Source organism: Coptis chinensis, chromosome 2 (assembly GCF_015680905.1).
Source record: "Coptis chinensis isolate HL-2020 chromosome 2, ASM1568090v1, whole genome shotgun sequence".
NCBI lineage: Eukaryota > Viridiplantae > Streptophyta > Magnoliopsida > Ranunculales > Ranunculaceae > Coptis > Coptis chinensis.
The window spans coordinates 94,049,926-94,070,938 of record NC_141457.1 but is presented as its reverse complement, the minus strand read 5'-3'; the positions used below and the strand labels follow the sequence as shown (position 1 = coordinate 94,070,938).

Below are 21,013 nucleotides of genomic sequence, written 5' to 3'. Positions count from 1 at the left end.
AACCATCACCCATGCCGTCAAAAATAAACGGTAGGAAAACTACAGCACATATGACAACCCTAAAGAAGTCTACACATTTCAGAGGCTTTCCAAACTTTTCATACTTCAGTAGTTCAGTAGCTTTCACTTTTCAGTAGTGCTTTGTAGTTTGTACAGCATAATGCAATCTGCTACAACAACAACAAATGTTATCCTCTTTGTACAAATGGTAATGACTAATGACTAATGACGACGTTTTTCTTGTGATTGTTTGTCTACGTTAGACAAATATTTTCTGCTTCGTTTATTTCAGCTGCTACTGTTTGAGTTCTGATATATTCTTTACACGAAGATATTAGATTCTTAATTGCTGGGAGTGGCTGCTCATTTCCAGCAACCAGGATGCTCAGTTTGTGTGTCAAGCTAGTGATAGTATCCTTCTGAAATCTATCTGTGTTGGCCTTCAGTAGATCCAGCCAGCCCTTCTCAGAGAAAGCTTGAAGTCGGAGCTCATTTGGTGGATGACTTGAGATGCTGGAGATTGCAGTGTCATAGTCATTTTTCTCCAACTTCATGCAAAACCTCTCTTTCACTAGAGGAGGAGGTGGAACACGATTCGCTCTAACCAAGTGCTTCCAGGTTGTCTCCAATAACTCTACCTGGACATGGTCAAAGACACATTAGCCAATTTTTGCTGGAAGATCTTAAGATATTTACAGAACTTGTGGTAACCACTGTCCCCCATTGGAATACACCTCAAGTTTTTCTATGTTGTGACTTGTGAATAAAATCTTTATAGGCCTTCTGATCATAAAATTTAGTTCCAATTGCTATGAGAGTCTTAAACATAATTCCCATGTCGTCCAGAATTATACCTCGACTAGTTCTATAAGGATAAGTTGAATTAGAAGTATACCTTTCCAGCCCTGCAAGCCTCCAATATCATTCGTTGGTGACGTTTTGTGTTGAAGTTGTAACCACGATGGAGCATTTGCTGAAAGCAATATGTAAAATAATCCCACTTATTTTCAGCAGCGCAGGAATCTAACATGGTGTTAAATGTGTAACTATCAGGGGTAACAGTATTCTTGCAGTCACTTCTTTTTGTTATGTGACAGCTACCATCCAACATCTTCTGAAACAAATCCTTTGCATCTTCAAACATTTTGTGTTCTAGGTAAGCTTTCAGCATTATATTACAAGTCACCAGGTTAGGGGAGCAAAACTCTTGCATTTGTTTGAAAATAAAACCGCCATCTTGAACACTTCCTGCATCCAAGCAAGCCTGAATCAGCCCCGTGTAAGTCACAACCAGAGGCTTATGTGCAACCTTACAAATTTTGTCCATCTGTGAAAAATAAAACATGTGAATCCATGGTTAGTCAGCTGCCTAGCTAAAGCAAGATAGATATAAGGAAGTCGATTTACCATTAACATTTTGCAGTAACTCGGTGAGAGTAAATGAAAAATATGCACAAAGGTTGGTTCTATTATTATGCACTTCATAACTAAATCCTGTCATGGACGAGTTGCAACAGGAAACTATGTTGCAGTTTGAACCATGACAGGAAACACATCAAATAAATCTAGCCAAAGAGCACGAAAATACAACACCAACCTGCATCAATGCTTCTTGGCATCTTCCTGCACTACATAGACAACGAGCAAGGTCATAGTAGAGACTAGCAGAGCCCACTACTCCTCGCCGTTCCATGTCTTTGACAGCAAGCACAGCTTCATCTGCTTTACCTTCTTTCCAAAGAGTATTCACAAGAACTGTAGAGCACAAAAGGAATATAAGATAACCTTAACAAGATGAGGAGGGGTATCTAGAGGCCAACTCACTTGAATACCTTTATAATTCAAAGAGTTTGGAATTGTAATCTTCTCCACTTTTTTGAAGAACTCGTAAACCAAGTTGTACTTTTCACATGCAAACATTACCTATTCAAAAGACAATTTGTCAGAACTAAAATCAATAATGCATATTCTATGCAATGCTTGGCAAACACAACAGGGACCTTAGAAGTTAGAGGACCTGTTGGCCAAACAAAGAGGATATTCTATCCTACAGAACAAACCCAAAATACCACAAACAATGGAATAATGTAGAACATGAATACAATTCTGCTTGATGGCTTGACCACCTTAAAGAAAAAAAACGTATGAAGTTGCTTATGCATCTGCCCAAATAGTTTCGTGCCGAAGAAGTAATTCACATTATTAGGCAAAGTAATCAAAACCCACAATTTTTTTTTGAATAAAGCTTAGGGTAGGTGCTAATAATACATGAGTACATTGCCGGAAGGATTCACAATCCCTAAAGCTAGTGGCATCCTCGTACATAATAATTGGCTATATTACAACTTACAAGCAATTACAACTCCAACATAGTCCATTACCAAGACCTAACAAGAGAAGATCACTAGCATCTGAAGAAATCTGGGATTCTGACAAAAAACTAACATTATAGAGAGTGATTGTCCAAACTCGATCCGAAATTAAACAAATCACAAATGCAGTTTATTGGGCACAAAAAAAGAGTAAAGAGGTACAAAGTTTAAGGACTCGAATGTAAAAGGTAAAAAATCTATTATACAGATGTTGTGGCTTAATGAGTTCTGCGTGATGAGCGCATGAAACGGATGTGATTAGACGAAACAAACATGAAAGTTGAAACATTATGAGTGTGTTACAGAAGGAGGAGAAAAACCATATTACATTAATACAAGGTAACTCTATTGAAGATGTCATGGGTGAAGAATATCAGGCACACTATCTTCAAATCCGCAAATTCCAGAATGAAAAGTGGCATCGAAACTATTCAACACATTTATTTGAAGATCTGTTAATTAAAAAGATTTGTATGTATCATATAGTATTGCTATATAAGTCTATAAAGACTAAAGTAAGCTGTGTAAAAAATAGCGAGAGAATGCAGTTGACAGTTTATACCTCCATAATGAGGCCATATGTAGTGCTTGAAGGTTGTAGACCTTGTTGTTTTATCTGTTGCAAAACCCAAAAAGCCCCTTCCCATTGTTTCCGCTGAGCACAAGCATTCAAAACCTACATGGATGACAATTACAAAATCCTCAGCATTCACAGTTTCTCTCTAGATCTTTGAAAATTTGAATATGAAATTACGAACCCACAGAATACTACGTCAGTCCTATGGCTCATCGCAAGGGGTGTTCCATGTCTTATTTGTACAAACAACATAAAAAAGGCATACGGATCCCTTGATACGTGGTATTGGTCTACCATTTTCCGACAATAACCACATTCTAGACCCCTAATACACCAATAACATATAGACTCCTTGATACATGGCAAACCGTTTTTCAACAAGAACCGCATTTTGGACACCTTACAGTAACCATAGCTAGATTACTCACAGCATTATAAACAATTATGTCTGGCTCCAATCGTGGATCCCACTTCTCAATCAATCCAGTCTTGAATTTATGCTGAGGAGGAGAACGCATGCAGTCAATAACATCGAAAAGTTCTTTCATGTGTCCTGCTTGTCCAAGAGTAACGGCAATACAACGATAAGCTGCAAGGTCGGGATAAGAAGAAAATCCTTCCTAGAAGAAAAGAACATTAGATCAGATAATATTTCTACTTCCTGTATAGTTAAATTATGACCCTAAACTAATATGTGTTGCCATGAATTACCCGCATCGAGTGAAATACGTTAAGCCTCTACCGGTCTTTTTGCTTTGCCAAGTACATCAAGGGCTGCCGTGTATATATATCTGTATCATATTAACATAGACAGATTTGACTGACAACGGTCAGACAGATAGATGTGGAAGAAATGTTCTAATGTAGATCAGTTGGCATTTGGAGAATACATATCAATTGACAATTGGCATGTACATCTCAAATTATTAGAGAGGCAACTTGAAGAGTTGAAGAAACAATTTGACAGTACAACTCAGGATCAAAGAATAGTGCTGATATAACCAGTTGGTAAGCCACATGAAGATATTTCTGGACAATTACATTTGTGCCCATCTATGCTGCAAGATACAAGGAGTATACATATAACTGCATTTCAAATCCAAGGCATGACACTCCACAAATAGTAGGGTGCAAACTTTTACCTGGATCCAAAATGAAGTGTTTAATGACTTTAATCTACCTTCTAGAGTTGGAAAGCAAAAACAGAGTTTGATTTTTTTTTTTTTAACTAAATGTAATGTTCGGGTCCTTAATACAGACATTCATCATCACCAATGATACAAGCCACAAAATATACGTAAAGCAATAAAAAACAAAGGGTGAACAAAAACATGGACCTGGTCTTGTAGGACTTGAATCGTTCGCGTGATTGAAGCCACTGAATAATTTGTAGCACGCGTCTCCAGTTCCCTAATGTGCCCAGTATCTGGATAACCCTTAATACAGAATGATCTGAGAATTTAATTCTGGCACTATGAATCATTTTAGAGAACAACCATTCAGGCATGTTGATGTCTGTACCATTCAACCTTGACAAGAAAAAAAAAAAAAAAATCACTCATTAAGAGAATAAATCCTTATATAGCAGTATATTTAGTCATAATATTACCTATGTTACATGGACATGCCATATTTCAAAAAAAAATCCGTGCCGGATACGTATCCACGTGTCCGTGTTAGACACACATGGACACATATCATATGTAATATATACCTCAATCTTTTATATCTCACCATGTTAGACACTTCGTATGTGTGTTAGATACAGACACACGAGTCCGTGTCAATGTAACTTAGAATATTACAAGTAGCACATAAATTAAGAAGTGTTAAAAAGTAAACGAGATCACAAATGAGAACATTGTTCCTTCATGATTAGCCATCAAGAGAAAGAAATATATATAACATCAACGACACTCAAATTAGTATAGATGAACAATTGTCTAAAATCATTGAGGAGGATATAACAGGAACAATCTATGTAAGATTTTGATTAAGGAATGTGGGTAGGGGTCTGCCTAACCCCATAGCTATCGTGCAAAAAAAAAGCATAGAGAAACAATTACCATTTTGCTAGATTCTGGATCCTCTCCTCCATTTCCAACCACGAGACGCGTGGCCTGCCTCGAACATCAGTGAATACCTCGAAAGACTTGAAAGCAGCCCTTTCCATATCCATATCATTTTCGTCGACATCCTTATCAAATTTATGAACCCTAGTTAAAGTTCCACTTTTTAGTGAAACTTTCTTTCTAGTGTCCTCAGTTTGAGTGTTGTCACTATCCAACCTTATATATGAGTTGGTGCTCCTAGATCTAAGTTTCTCTGCATCAAACACATTTCCATTTGCCCTCATGTTAATTTGGTTAACATAAGAGCTGTCATTCTCAACTCTAATACTATTCACAGAATTGTTACTTTTGCGATACAGATCCTTCACATTCACATCTGCAACTTTAGAGCTACCAATCTCACCCAGCTTCATTTCACTGCTACTTTGAGAGAATTCTTCCCAATCAGTCAAAGTCTGGTTTAATGACGACTCACTGACCTTACTTCCACTATACCTGTATGATTGTTGTCTCTCTGGTGCCTCCTTGCTGATTCTAGTAAATTCATTTGCCCTCTCTACATTGCGAACTTGAGTTGTTACCCTCGTTTCATTTGAAATGAGTTTTTTCTTCTGCAAATCTATGCGATTCCTTTTCTGATCTAGACCTACTTCATGCAAATCCTCATCATCTCCAGGTCTTTTAACAACATTCATATTTCTATAGCTTCCACTAAACCTATGATCCTTTCTGGTCAGGTGCTTAACATCAAATCGACTGGTAACACCATTCGTCCATTTTCGATTTGTTTTAGTTAAACTTCCTTCATCCTTCTCCTCTTCCAGTCCCCTTTCCCTGCTCAAATCCATGTTAGTTTCTCCAACCTCCAATTTATGTCGACTTGAGCCTTGAAAACTTCCTGCACGACCATCCTCTGAAGAACCTCTCCTCCAACCGAACTTATTACTCTCTTTCAAAACTCCATTATTCCTTTTTCTAAAACCTATTTTACTTCTACCACTCGAGTCTTCAATACTTCCTCTACCACCTTTTCTTGAAAACCCCTCCTTCACATCCCTCGTAACACCATTATTTCCTTCCATGAAACTTACTTCACTATTATCCACATGCCTCGTAACATCATTATTTCCTTCCATGAAACTTACTTCACTATTATCCACACCCATTGGCCTAGTCCGTGTACGAGACTTTTCATACGACCCTTCTCGCTTTCTATTCCCCATTCGATGTGAATACCCCTCAGAACCTGATTCCATTCTCTCTTTGCCCTCTTCAAACCCTCCGACACCCTCCTAACGTCCTTTTCCAACAGGTTTTGTCTCCCTACCAGTCTTAACAGACTCCATAGCCTTCAAATAATCATCAAAAGTAGGTTTGAACTCAAACTGTTTCTCAATAAACTTTCCACTATCAGCCAAACCATTGGCTACTACTGCACAGAAAACTCGGTTTTCCTTCACATTCTTTCTACTTAGAGCAATTTTAGATACGGGGTTTAAGGGAACTCTCCAAAACCCTTGTAAAACTGAAGGATTGGTAGAAGAGTTAGTGGATAAGGTCACTGCCATTTGTCCATTTGCCATAATTATCTCCATTTAATAGTTAAACAATGAGTTTTACTTGTGTAGATGATAAAAACTTGTGTCCATGTTCTCAACTAAACTAGTACTTGTAACAATTAAGTAAATGCTTGGAACTTGAACAGGTCAGTAGGAGAACTTACACTTCCAGATAACAATTGGAAGCCCGAGCTGTAGAACCTCAGTTGTGGAAACGGGTTGTCATTTGTATAGTAAAAAAAACATATAAAAGTAGGGTGTGTTTATAAACGTGGATGAAAATAACGTATTTGATAGATTTGGACCTTTTTTAACAAACTTGGGCCCATTCGAGGTTCTATAGATTAGAAATTTTAGTCCATGTCCTCTTTGATAGGTCTGGCCCATACGCAAAAAATAGCCTAAGCCCAACTCGGGCCCATCTTCCGCTTGATAGATTTTTAACCATATTTGATATTCCAAACATCTGCGATATTCCGTAGTGAGAGTAACTCCCTTTAACCTTGTCTTCTCACTTCTTACCAAAAAGTAGTGTTCTAAAAAACGCTAGGCGGTAGTCGGGCGGTGGGAGAGCGCTTAGGCCTTCTATACAGTGCCTAGACGGGCTAGGCACTAGGCAGTTTTTTTTCATAATATATATAGTAATACACACCTATACTATAAGAAATGAAGAAAATCATTTGTCATAATTCAAAAAATAAACACAAACAAATATATTTATTACAAAAATGCGTAATAGTTTAAGAATATCGACTTCATATAAAAACATACTATTTGTTATAGTGACATATAATTTACATTAGACTTTAATATTTTAAACTCATTCATATCTTAAGCCTACACGGGCCTTTAATTTTCAATATTTAATTATAAGGGTGGAATTCGAGCTAAACAAGCCAAGCTTTACAATGCTCAAGCTCGGTTCGCTAATTACACGAGTTTTAAATTGAGCTCGAGCTCGGGTCATATAGTTAAACGAGTGAGCTCGAGCCAAGCCGAGCTCCGAGCCCTCAGTTATTTTACACTATAAATATGCTATTTGAACTAAACGAGCCGAGCTTCATCAAGCTCATTTGTTACATGAGCTTTTATTTGAGCTCGAGCTCGGCTCATATAATAAACGAACGGGCTCGAGCCGAGCTTAAACGAGCCAAGCCCAAGCCGAACTCCGAGCCCTCGGCTCAAATTCCACCCTTATTTAATCATTCAAAAAAAAGTGATTGGACCGCCTAGAGGCTGCCTAGCCCGCCTAATCGGTCCACCTAGACCCGCCTAGTCGGCTTACCGATTTTTTAAATGACTTGGACTAGGCGAGTCGGTCGGGCACTGCTTAGCCCCTAGAGACCGCCTAGGCAGCCACCTAGACAGATTTTTAGAACAATGCCGGCGGCAAAAACATGCGGTCGCTCATTTCTCCTCATCGTCCTTTACACAAACTTCTTTTTTTCATATCTCAACATGGCAAAGCTACTTTGTTTACTACCCCACGAGAAGTTCCTGGGCCTCTGGCCTATCCTGTGGTACAGTAAGGCCCGTGAACAGGCATCTTTTATTCAACTGTACAATTTTAAGACGGACTTGTGGCCTTGTATCATTGTGCGGTTTTAACGCAAACCATTGGAATTTGCCTTCAGCTCTAGAGAGACCAACACAAGTGAGATTGGCGGATTATTGCACTTGGGATTTTAATTATGTAAGAACTAAGAACTGAATTTTACTGAACATGATCGGGTAACTAGTTGCTTAGTTGCAACTTTTATCTTATGCACTGAACACTCGTTTTGTGGTTTAGCTTAATACGAGCAGAATCTATAAACGGTATCAAGTATCAACTGGGAAGAAATTAATACCCAAAGAAAAAGTAACCTGCAAGGTATTGATTTTGTTGCAATTTTTCTGAACATTTTTTCAAGTTTTAAGAATCCCTCACGAAAATTGACATAACAATCAATATTATTGGAATTTTTATAGGAATTTTTCGATCGAGAAGGTCTGACTTGTTGAAATGTCACTAGTTTCGAACTTGATGTCTAGTATCTAGTATCACTGTCATGAGTGATGAGGCTGCATAGAGAACGCACGCGCCCTCATCTCGGTATCACCAATGGGCTCAGGAATGCAGAAAACCAGGCCCAGTTTTACCTCTCTTCTCCCAAAATTGTCCACCACAATATTAGTATATTACCACGTGGCGCAAAGCCCGACTGTTGTATCATTCCCTCCCCACATTCAAATTTGAACATTCAAATATGTCACACAGAGAAAGTAAACAAAAAGTGAGCCCTTTCCTCATTTCCAAAAATCAAAAGCCAGGAAAGGAGTTTGCTTAACCCTTTTAATGAACAAAAAGGGTTTTAGAGCTGAACCTCGAAACCAAAATGAGAGAAACAAATTCCTGCAAGTTTTCTGATCAAAACCAGGTAATAACTTTCAGGTCTAGTAATGTTAAATCGAACGGTAATACGTCGAGACTAAAATCAGCATCGACTTGGGGATCACACATAGTTAAAGGATTTTCAGCTGAGAAAAAAACAAAACAACAACAATCAACAACTCTATCAAAAAAACCACCACTTTCCAGCTCTAGTATTTCCAACATTCAAAAAACCATCCCATTGTTCTCAACCCGCCTCGCGTTAAAAGAACGATTCTTGGTGACTTACCATGTTCGGGTAATCCAGCCCAAGTTTATCCCCACGTACTAGATTCTCAAAAGACTAACAAGTCTTCTACAGCTTCTCGTGATTTGTTTATTGAGTTGGATCATTTAAGAGACTTGTTAAAGGAATCTAAAGAGAGGGAACAGAAGTTACGCGATGAGGTACATGAATTAAAAAGTAGTCCAAGGGTTTCTGATTTAGAAAGGGAAGTTGAAGTGAAGAGGAGTGAGACTGATAATCTTATTAAAAGAGTTCTATTGCTCGAATCGGAGAAAACTAGTCTTTCGGAACAAGTAGCTAGTTTATCTAAAATTGCAGAAAGCCGGGAGGAAGTGTTGAGAAGAAATGAAGATGGTAGTTCGAAATGTGCTATTACTAATCTTGAGATGGAAGTTGTCGAGTTACGTCGGATAAATAAGGAACTCCAGTTTCAGAAGAGGAATTTGTCTTGCCAACTTTCTACGGCTGAGTCTCACTTAGCGGCTCTTGAGAAAATTTCTCAGGTATTATTTAGTACTTGTTCTGCATATTAATTGTTTGAGTTATTGAGTGTCCAGTGATTTTATTTCGTTCTTGTTGTTGTCGTTGGTTAATTGTTGTTTGTATTTTGATTTACATTGTGTTCCAAATTATGCAGAATGATATTGTAGCAAAGGTTGAAGCTGAGGCATCTGTACTAAGGCATACAAATGAAGACCTTTGCAAGCAAGTTGAAAGTCTACAGATGAGCCGGCTAACTGAGGTTGAAGAGCTTGTATACCTGCGGTGGGTGAATTCGTGTTTGCGTAATGAGCTTCAGAACTCGGGTTGTTCCACAACAGATTCTGATAAAGGATCAAGTCCCCATTCAATTGAAAATGGTACTGAAGATTCACCTGGTTTTCTGTCTGGTCCATTGAAAGAAAGCTTACAATTGAGCGGCTTTAAGAGACTGAGTCCGATGAAAAAGATGAAGTGGCCTAAATTTGATGAGAAGATGCCCAATGTCGCATTCCCACATCATCTCTTGGATAAAGAGTGGAATGACATTCAAGAAGAAATAAGCCCCAGAAGAAGGCACTCAATAAGTGGATTAAATTGTTGTACTGAGGAGATGCTACCGAACAAAAGAAGGCAGTCTGATGGTTTTATTTGTTCCAAAGAAGTGGAAAATGAAGGAATATTACTGGTTTCACAGACATATGACATTGGTGTAGTTGAAAGTCCTAGATGTTTTATTAAGAGTCAGGAAAGTAACAAGTTGAATGCTTTTCTGGATGTCGAGAAGAGGGCCTTGCGTGTTCCAAACCCCCCTCCAAGGCCTTCGGTTTCAGTTCCAAGTGTACATAAGGAGGAAGTGAGATTAAGCCCACCTCCACCACAAGCACCACCACCACCTCCTCCTCCTCCACCACCTGCCCCTCCGAAGTTCTCAATTAGGACGAGTACAGATAAGGTGCAGAGGGCGCCGCAAGTAGTTGAATTCTATCATTCACTGATGAAGCGGGACTCGAGGAAGGATTCTGCAGGTGGAGGGGTTTGTGGTGCCTCCAGTGTTGCAAATGTTCGCAGCAGCATGATAGATGAAATAGAAAACAGATCATCCTATTTGCTTGCTGTAAGTATCCTTTATTTATTTGGTCATCTTGTGGATTTATATATGTATTCTGTATGGTCTTGTTCCTGCTTCCATTTTAAAATTGTTAAGTGCTATTGGTGTAATACAATACCATATATTTGAGCAAAACCCCAACAATGTGATCACAGAAGCTCATTCGGTCCATAATCTCTATTTGCTCTTTAGAGACCCATGTTCTAAGAACAGTACTTATTGAGCATAAAACATCATTAAAATGAGCAATGCCAATGATGCACAACAAACTTGACTTAAAACCTATAGTCTTATTTTTCATCTAATTTTTGAGATTGCTCATGTTTCCTAATTAGGTCTAATGAGTGTAATGATAATTGTAATGCAGATAAAAGCAGATATTGAAACTCAAGGCGAGTTTGTGAACTCATTGATTAAAGAGGTTAATGGCGCCGTTTATCAGGATATTGAGGATGTTGTTGCATTTGTGAAGTGGCTTGATGATGAACTATGCTATCTTGTAAGTTGTTTATTGGCCTAACCAGAAACTCTATAAGTTTTCATTTTTTTTATTAAGGAACATACTGCACTAACTTTAAATTTATTTTTCCTTACATTGGTTAAAAAAATTTCAAGAACTTTTACTTCTCACTTTTTTCTTGAGGAATAAAATTTAGCTTATAAATTCCCGGGATATTGTCGAAGATATTGGATTTATCCAGATTGACATTTCCCAAGATCCATGATTTGTATTGAGGCACTTATCAAGCTTGTATCTTCTCATAAGGTGGATGAAAGGGCTGTCCTAAAGCACTTTGACTGGCCTGAGAGGAAAGCTGACACTTTGAGAGAAGCAGCATTTGCGTATAGAGATCTTAAGAAGTTGGAGTATGAAGTTTCATGCTATGAGGATGATCCTCGACTTCCTAGTGATATTGCAATGAAAAAGATGGTGTCATTGTCAGAGAAGTACGTGTTTGAAGTAGTAGCTCTAGTCTTACTGTCTGAGTTGAAGTTAGTAAACAGTTTAGACATCACCTTTTTCATAAATACAAAGGCTAACCATAAGTTCTCTACCACTTTTAGGATGGAACGGAGCATAAGTAGCCTTCTAAGGACAAGAGACGCATTGACACGTCACTGCAAAGAGTTCCAAATTCCTACAGACTGGATGCTTGACACTGGGATAATTGGCAAGGTACAATCTTATTTGGCTCTTTATCTTTTGACCCTGGGAAGATTGGCAAGGTACAATCTTATTTGACTCTTTATCTTTTGTCGACCACTGTGTGGTGTACTAGAATTTTTTGATTCACATACTCGAACTTTGTTGAATAGTGTAATTACATGAAGCATTTGTTATAATCAGTGTGCAAACTCAATCTATATTAAGCCATCTTGAAAACACGGATTGTATTTAATACACTAAGCGCCTTTGACTTCGGTTGCACATTAGATTGCTTAAAACATAGTTGATATGGAAATTTGGTCTGTCAAACTGTCAAGTGGGCTTACCAATTGGGTATAGATGACTTGTGCACTTCTCAACTCACCTATATTCATAATCGTTTTGTGTTTGTGGTCATGACAAGTAAGATAATGCCTATGAATTCTTGAATTGGGCCTTCTTCCAGACTGACACACTTTTAGATGAATGATAGCCCAACTGCCTAAGTAAATTAAAAAGGGAAAATAATCGATTTCCTTTCAAAGTGGTCAATTCTGTCCTCGAATGCATATGGTCATGGTGTGGAGGATCACTATTTTGTCATTCATGAAGGTAATAATTCAAATCATATGGTATATATCATCTGACAGTTACTCTATACGTCTATAGTGGAAGTGTATCCCAACTATATGCCATAGTAATGAACTAGAACCTCTTGCTTGGCAAAGTACGCTGAGTTCCAGTACTAGAGTACCACGTACACCTTCTTTCCTTAATGACTTTTTGTTACATGATTCCTGCTGTTTAATCTTTTTCAAAAAAATTATTTATCAGCTATTCTTATACATGTGGTGATTAATGACAACTGTAGATAAAGTTCTGCTCAGTCAAGTTGGCAAAGAAGTATATGAAAAGGGTGGCCATGGAACTTCAGTCTAAGAGAACATCAGAGAAAGATCCTGCATTGGAATATATGCTACTGCAAGGAGTGAGATTTGCTTTCAGAATACATCAGGTAACTAATGCTCATAATGTGGTACTCATAAGTTATTTTGATTTTTAGGGGTCCGCCTTGTACATGCATTATTTCCTGATAGCGTAAAGAAGGCACATGGTCGTGCCACTTCCGAAATGGTGCTGGTCGCCTGGTCTTGTAGTGCAGTTTCTGTTGAGAATTATGAGTGGTTAATTTACATGCTATTCCCACCTCAATGCAGTTTGCAGGAGGATTTGATGCAGAGACAATGCAGGCATTTGAGGAGCTTCGCAATCTAGCACATGTCAGATACAACAAATAGAGATGCTATTGCGAAGTGTGTTAACCATTGTTGTCGTTTGTTTTGTGTTTGTGAACACGTGATATATATCCTCATTACTTAGATTGAGGTGTGGGTACAATTTTGATACAGAAGATGTAAAAACAGAACGTTGATCAAATCCGTTGTGTAGAATGTTGATACTTCTATCTCTGTATTAGGATAAATCCAATGGAACACCACCACATCATATATGAGGGAAAACACGGGCCAATGGAACGCCGTAACATTAACAACACTGTCATAAAAAAGAATACCTATATATTAACGGAAAAAAAAAAAAAATACCTATATATGGGTTGAGTTTTAGTGAGACTAGGGGTGTCTCTTTTTGATAAGTGACAGGGTGAGTATGCTGACTAAGAACAACCCCAATACCAACCTTAGAAGCATCAGTACATGCTTCAAAGGGAGATGAAAAATCCGGCAGTTTAAGAATTAGTGCCGAAATAAGCTTAGTCTTGAGAAACTGAAAACTCTCTTCAGCTGTCTGAGACCAAAGAAAGTTACTACCACGCAAACAGTCAGTAATAGGAGCAGTGATAGTACTAAAATGAGGAACAAAGCGGTGATAAAAAGAAGCAAACCCATGAAAACTACGGGCTTCAGTTAATGTCGATGGGTTAGGCTAGGAGTGAACTGCCTCGACCTTAGACATATCCACAGAGACACCTTTTGCCAAAACCACATAACCCGTAAAACGTAGGCGAAGTCAAGATGAAAAACGATTTGGCAACCGCAGCAAATAGTTGAGCTTGGCGTAAGACAGACAACATCGCTTGGAGATCCTGGAGATGAGACGTGGTATCCTTGCTATAAATTAAGATATCATCGAAGTAAACCACTACACACTTGCCCATAAATGGCTTCAACACCTGGTTCATGACTCGCATGAAAGTACTGGGTGCATTAGAGAGGCCGAATGGCATGACCAACCACTCATATAGGCCCTCCTTTGTCTTAAAGGCGGTCTTCCACTCATCACCAATTCGGATGCGAATATGATAATAACCAGATTTTAAGTCAAGCTTGGTAAAGACGACAACACCATGTAACTGATCTAGAAGATCATCTAACCGGGGAATAGAAAATCTGTATTTGGTAGTGATCTTATTAATAGCCCGACTGTCAATACACATACGCCAAGATCCATCCTTCTTGGGAACTAATAAAGCAGGAACCGCACATGGGCTTAAACTTTCCCGAATAAATCCTTTATTAAGCAAATCGGTAACCTGTCGCTGTAACTCAGCATGTTCTTTTGGACTCATCCGATAATGAGAACGATTTGGGATTTTAGAACCAGGAACCAAATCGATTTGGTGCTGTATATCCCTCATAGGAGGCAAACCAGCCAGTAACTCATCCGGAAAAAGGTCCGCGAACTCCTGTAACAATCCTTGCACACATGCTGGCACTGCAATCTTCGGTGTGTTAGGTTCACACATTAAAATAAACACGTGACTAGCACCAAGCATTTCGGTCTCAAAATTGTGCAAAGCCAAACAAGAAGACTTTGGCTCGGGTGAGGCTGTGGGCACAGGCTCCCGAGTAGGTACTAACACAATTTTTACACCCTCAAACTGAAAACTATGAGTATTCTTCCAACCATCATGAGCAACCCACCGATCAAATTGCCAGGGGCGACCTAATAACAAATGGCAAGTATCCATAGTAACAACATCACACCACACCTTATCAACATACTTAAACCAATAGAAAAAGAAACCAAACAACGTTTAGTCACTGTTACCTCTGTGCCTTTCTTCAGCCAAGAGAGAGAATAAGGTGCCGGATGTTTCTCAGTGGCCAAGTTAAGCTTACGAACAACTTCAGAAGAGATGACATTCTCACAGCTACCTGAATCAATAACCAGCTTACAGACCTTCCCTAGAATGGTACAAGTCGACTGGAAAATATGATTGCGGAGCCAACCATCATCCTCAGTCTCCTTAGGAGTAAAACGCAGTCGGCGCACCACCAGAAGTTCACCCCTATCACCAGTGACTATTTCTTCCGGACTGTCATCCGAACCCACATCAAAGATGTGAGCCCCCCAGAAAACCACCCACGGGATCCTCATCAATATCTTCATTCTCGGCAAACAAAATCTTACCAAGAGCAGGCGGTTTGGAACATCGGTTAACATAGTGACCCATCTCACCACAACGAAAACACTTAACTACATTAGCGCCACGACCTATAGTTTCAGGACCCTGCGGCCTAGTGATAGGAACATTAGGAGTACGGGGAACAGGACCACTACTCCTGCGGTTCTGTTGTTTTTCCATAATTAAGGCACGTTGATGAGCCTCAGAGACCGAAAAAACATCAAACAGGTTCAAGGCATCCTGCAGGTTAGAACGGAAACCCCCAATATAACGGGCCACTAACTGATCATCAGACTCTGTCAAATCTACACGAGATAATAACTGATAAAAATCTTTGGTATAGTCATCCACAGATTTTGCACCTTGACGCAAGTTCTGAAAGCGTTGATGTAGTTCACGTGTGTAATTGAATGGTAAAAAATCGGCACGGAGATATTTTTTAAGTTTCCCCCAATCAACGATTTTAGATTTACCTCTTCGGTGATGAGTCGCTTTCAACTGTTGCCACCAAGCCATAGCACGACCACGAAAACGAGTTGCCACAACTGCCACCTGTTTGTCGTCTGACACTTCTTTGAACTCCATAACCTCCTCCACAGTCCCGAGCCAATCAATTAGATCGTCCGGCTGTAAGCTGCCATGAAACTCAGGCAAATCAATTTTCAAACCCGATTCCCAGCGTCTGTTCTCCCTGTGTTGCGGAACACGGGGGAAATTATCATCCTCCTCCAAAATGGCAAAGGGGTTGTTATCCTCTGCCTCCAGATCGTCCTCCACATGTTGTGGTGCACGGTCTTGTGGTTGGTCAGGTTGCCGATTAAGGGCCTCGACCTGGCGGGTTAGCATTGCTACTTGCCTTGAAAGTTCGGGCATGCGATCATGAGCATACACATCATCCAGAAAAGCTTCTCTCTGAGGTCTACCACGTCCTCTTGCTGCTTGACGAGGCATATTTAGATCGTAGCTGAATCTGATACCAACTAATGTAATACTAAGTGCGTTAGCTCACAAACAATCAAAATAATCGCTCTTTAACCAAGAAACGATGAAATAACTTTATAAAATCAATGAATAGCCTTATCACAACCCTCCTAAGCCTTTAAATAGTCGTCCTAACCCTAAACTAAACAAGCGGTGACTTTCCAAAACCAATCCTACCAAAATAAGCAAAACAATAACTTTATTCGTGTAAATCCCATGATAAGGCCCAGAGCGCGACCCACACTTATGGCAAGATTAAAACCCGAAGCGACCAGCTTATCTCTATCTGTAACATTCACTTTCGCCTTTGAGCGAAAAACCCACGTTTGGATCAAAGGCAAAACCGAGCGCGCCCAGCTCATTCTCGTGAGCCAATATTCATACATTGACGACCCTATCATATTCATCAAGGTATTCTTCCGCAAGCATCTGTACTGCATCCGATATTGATTTTGGAAAGATGTGAGATTGGTACCTGAACAACATTAATAGATAGAAACTCCCGATGCGAGGCATAAGATGCGATCAAAGCCTGGTCCATATCAGCCTCAAGTTCAGCATTCAGATTGGTATTTTCATAAAAAGGGATAGTAATGGGATTGGCTTCAACAGATGTTTCTTCCATAGCATCATTCATGATTTGGGTTTGTGGAGTAGCTTCACCCACAATAGGAACCTTTTCCACAGAGTGCTGGTTGTCATCCCCCCAGATAGATTGCAGGACAACCCCTTAAGAGAGCAATATTTGATTCACCACTGGATTGGTGATCATATCCCATACAAATTCCACATTTATGTCTTTCATATTGATTTTAGAGCTAAACGACGCTTTCTTTCCGAGATCTTGGTGCGGTGGAAGTTGTATCTGTGTTACCGAGGTCTGAACTGAAGCAGATGCTTGTTCATTGATAAAAACCGAAGTTTTCCTTTTCTTTGGAGGCATTTCATCCTGATCTTTGAGTTTTCCTTTACCCCTGATTTTACGGCAGCCAGATTTGCTATTAGGGCCTTCAGGTACAACTTGAGTCTGTTCCCCTTGATTTGGAATTTGATTGATTTTGGGTAAAGTTTGAGTCTTGATGGTTTTTTTGTTGAGATCTGCATTTGGGGAATGTTGATTAAGTTCGGTGGTGGATTCTATGGGGTGGTAAGGAGGGCTTACGTATGGTAGGTTAATGATAAGATTCGGGTCAGGTTTTGGGATTTGAGGGAAAGAAATAATTGGTTGGCCCAATATAAAACCTTTTGGGTTAGCCGTTTCCATGGGGATAGCTTGTACCTGATCAATATGGGTGAGTCCATGATCCAGATTTGGTAAGCGTGTGTTCCTCTCACCAGATGGAGAGATATGAGATGGTATGTTTCCCACTTGTAAATCACGTGACTGTATTGATACCTCATAAGGTGACGTCAACAAGCGTGACGTAATTCCTCTAAACAGTGCATTAAAATGGTTTCGAGCTTCAGCTGTCATGTTTGGTGGCGGAGAAGGGACTTCCACACCTACTAGTTTTGGTTATGGTTGTTGATAGAACTCCACCTGCAAGGCACCTGGTTCCTGTATTGCAGCAGGAATCACGATATTTGTATCAGGAAGGTTATAGTAGTAAGTGTCGTGTCCAATCTTGAAACATCTCTTGCATGAGTGGTAAGGCATTCCCACATAGATGAATGAGATCCACACTGGTTCATGATTGATTGTTTGTACCATTACTCCTTGCCTGATAGGTTCCTCAATATTCACCTCCACTCGAGCTCGATATCCATCTACATCTTTAGGATTATTGTCACACAAGCTTTCAGAAAAATCTTTGTTCTAACTCTACTAAAGAGTGGCCATTAGAGTAAACCACGTGTGTCATTCTAAGAAAAGTTTATCGAATGATTTAATTCAACCACCACATTTTCTTAACTGCACCTAAGTTTTCCCTTTTCACTACCAATTCAAAAGAAAACAATTTCAGAAAAAACATTGGGTGATCTTGGACACACCCATAAAACCATTCCCATACCCCATAACTAACTAAAGTTTTTGCAATATCCTAATAACTTCCTCAATCCAGTAATATCTCCCAAATTCATTTGGAGCTAGTATTTTCAATAGGGACAAAAAAAAAAAAAAAAAAAACAACAACAACAACAACAACAACAACAACAACAACAACACAACTTTGTAATGTTACACTTCATAATTCAAAATCATTAGTTGTTAATTGAGACATAGGCTGGACAAAAAACGTGGTATTTGTACTTGTTCATTGTAGTAATTCAAAATATAATAATTTTCGAGTTTTTTTTTTTTTTTTTAGCCTGTTTTTAAATGAGAATTTTTGATCTTTGGCGGGTTCGAGCCCCAAACCTTATATCATAAGGTTTTACCGAATTTTGCTGCTCGAGTTCTCGAAGTTCTCCCATTCGTTAAAATTTGATTTTAATTTTTTTTTCTTCGATTTTGATTTTTTTTGTTTCTTCATTCTCATTACTTTGGTATAGTTGATTCATGCTCATGCTTATTGGTGAGAGAAATGTTGCTAGAGAGCGAGGTAAAATTCAAGATTTTTTTTTTTTTAAAGAAAGAAGAATAAGTAAATGACTTGTTTTGTTTTGGGTACGTATAATAAAAAATAAATAAATAAATAAAAAATTAGGAACCTAAATATGTCTAAAATAATTTTATTTATTTATTTTAAAGTTGGGATAAGTTTATTTGGGTTTATTTTCAAGATTATTGATCGAAATCTGACTAAACTAAACTCTTATTTGTTTTTTTTTTTGGTAATCCTGACTAAACATGCATGAGTTAGACTTGGGGCCATTTGTTTTTGCCTCTTATAAGACATTGAGGTCTTATAACCTCTTATAAGATGTGGCCCAGTGATTTTTGACATTTTTTTGGTTTGTTTTTTGCCTCTTATAAGAGGCATTCTACTAGAAATGTCTTATAAGAGGCTTCAATTCTATAAGTACCAAAATTAGATCTACTTCAATTCTATAAGTCTTATAACTTGAAAAATGACTCAAACACCCCCGTCCATATACCTCTAATCCCATTTATCTCTTCTTTCCTTTTCATTATCTTCTTCTCCAAATAACTTCATTGCCCTATCTACCACCGGCTACCACCACCACCACCACCACTGCTGCCACTACCACCACCACCACCACTGCCGCCACTACCACCACCATCATTACCACCACCATCATCACCTCCACCACCACTATCACCGTACTATTAAGACTACCACCACCACCACCGTGCTATTAAAACCACCACCACCATCATCACTACTACCGTGTTATTAAGACAAATATCATCACCTCCACTACCACTACCATCACCACCACTACCACCGTACTATTAAGACTATCACCACCACCACCATCACCACCGTGCTATTAAGATATCTACCACTTCTACTACTACCACTACCACCACCGTGTTATTAAGACAAATATCATCACTTCCACTACCACCACCACCGTGCTATTAAGACCACTACACTTTTGCCAATTAAAGTAGTTTCCTAAAATCGATATTATAATTATCAAAATTGATTTGAAATCGAAAAATCAAACTATATCTTTGTTTCAAATTAATCTATTCATGTTAAATGTGATGTAAAAGTAGGGTTATATTTGTCAAATAACCATCTATAAGATGTTATGTATTTTTTTTTCTATTTTTACAATCTCTTTTATAAGAGAAACTTAAAATGAAAAACAAACCACTTTATAAGACCATTTTATAAGACCCTCTTATAACACATGGTCTTATAAGACCCTCTTATAACTTAACCCAAAAAAACAAATAGCCCCTAAACTACAACATGCACTAGTTAGACTGAGGCACAGAGCTTTATATAAAAGCGGCTGGCAAAGACATGATGATAAAATCCGATTGTTCTTTTATGACCTCTGTAGAGTGATTTTGATTTTCCTTAAAATGTCCCATAGAATGGAACTATAAAAAGCAATAATAATTCAAACCAGAATCAACCAAGTACATGGCACATTGTCCCTGCATGAACACCCGGATGAGGTCTAATGTTTGGGCCTTCTTAGAACCCCTTTATATTGGGGCTAGCCTCCGGTCTATGGGCGGGTTCCAGCAGCCAGGGATTAAAGTCCCAATCTAGTGAGTCACAAGAACAGGGAGTTGTTTTGGACAAATTCAACAACCACTGGCCCTGGTTCCTAGCGATTTTAGGTTTGCCATTAGTTTGATGTGATCTTGGTGGTGGTCTGGTAGAACCTTTGCCAGTTGTCTTTTTTTCTTTTTTCTATTAGCATATTGTATATAAATTAGGATTAACTAGTATTACACCTCCACTAGATGAGCCAATTAGAATTTCATCCCACTAAATGGGAAATTAGGGTCTCTTCCGGTACAAAAAAAAAAGGAAAAAAAAAAGAAAGTCAAATTTAATTTTTTATTTGGAGAAAGACCCTAAATTCCCATCCAATGGGAATCATAATTAGCTCATCTAGTGGGGTAATAATAATAGTTAACCCTATAAATTATACTGAAATAGGCAACAAGTTCACTTCAAGCATACACTTTGAAAGATCCTCTCTCCCTAGCTGATGGTAGCCACCCGGCCTTTGATCAGGAAGGCCCCCATTAAAG

At 38.8% G+C, this 21,013-nt stretch overlaps 2 protein-coding genes across 2 annotated transcripts; one reads left to right on the top strand and one right to left on the bottom strand.

Annotated features, from left to right (window-relative positions):
- Positions 1 to 83: 83 nt before the first annotated feature.
- Positions 84 to 6,809, bottom strand: EMB2279 (pentatricopeptide (PPR) repeat-containing protein). The gene is given in 10 exon segments (XM_086590796.1): positions 84 to 638; positions 896 to 1,327; positions 1,598 to 1,755; positions 1,833 to 1,923; positions 2,935 to 3,048; positions 3,378 to 3,569; positions 3,661 to 3,685; positions 3,687 to 3,740; positions 4,287 to 4,478; positions 5,016 to 6,809. Coding segments are annotated over 10 exon segments (2,904 nt in total). The 5' UTR covers positions 6,278 to 6,809; the 3' UTR covers positions 84 to 254.
- A 2,018-nt stretch (positions 6,810 to 8,827) lies between these two features.
- On the top strand, positions 8,828 to 13,433 carry LOC147519119 (protein CHUP1, chloroplastic-like). The gene is given in 8 exon segments (XM_086594837.1): positions 8,828 to 9,195; positions 9,198 to 9,743; positions 9,878 to 10,837; positions 11,199 to 11,330; positions 11,598 to 11,779; positions 11,897 to 12,008; positions 12,850 to 12,993; positions 13,196 to 13,433. Coding segments are annotated over 8 exon segments (2,394 nt in total). The 5' UTR covers positions 8,828 to 8,958; the 3' UTR covers positions 13,277 to 13,433.
- Positions 13,434 to 21,013: the final 7,580 nt, after the last annotated feature.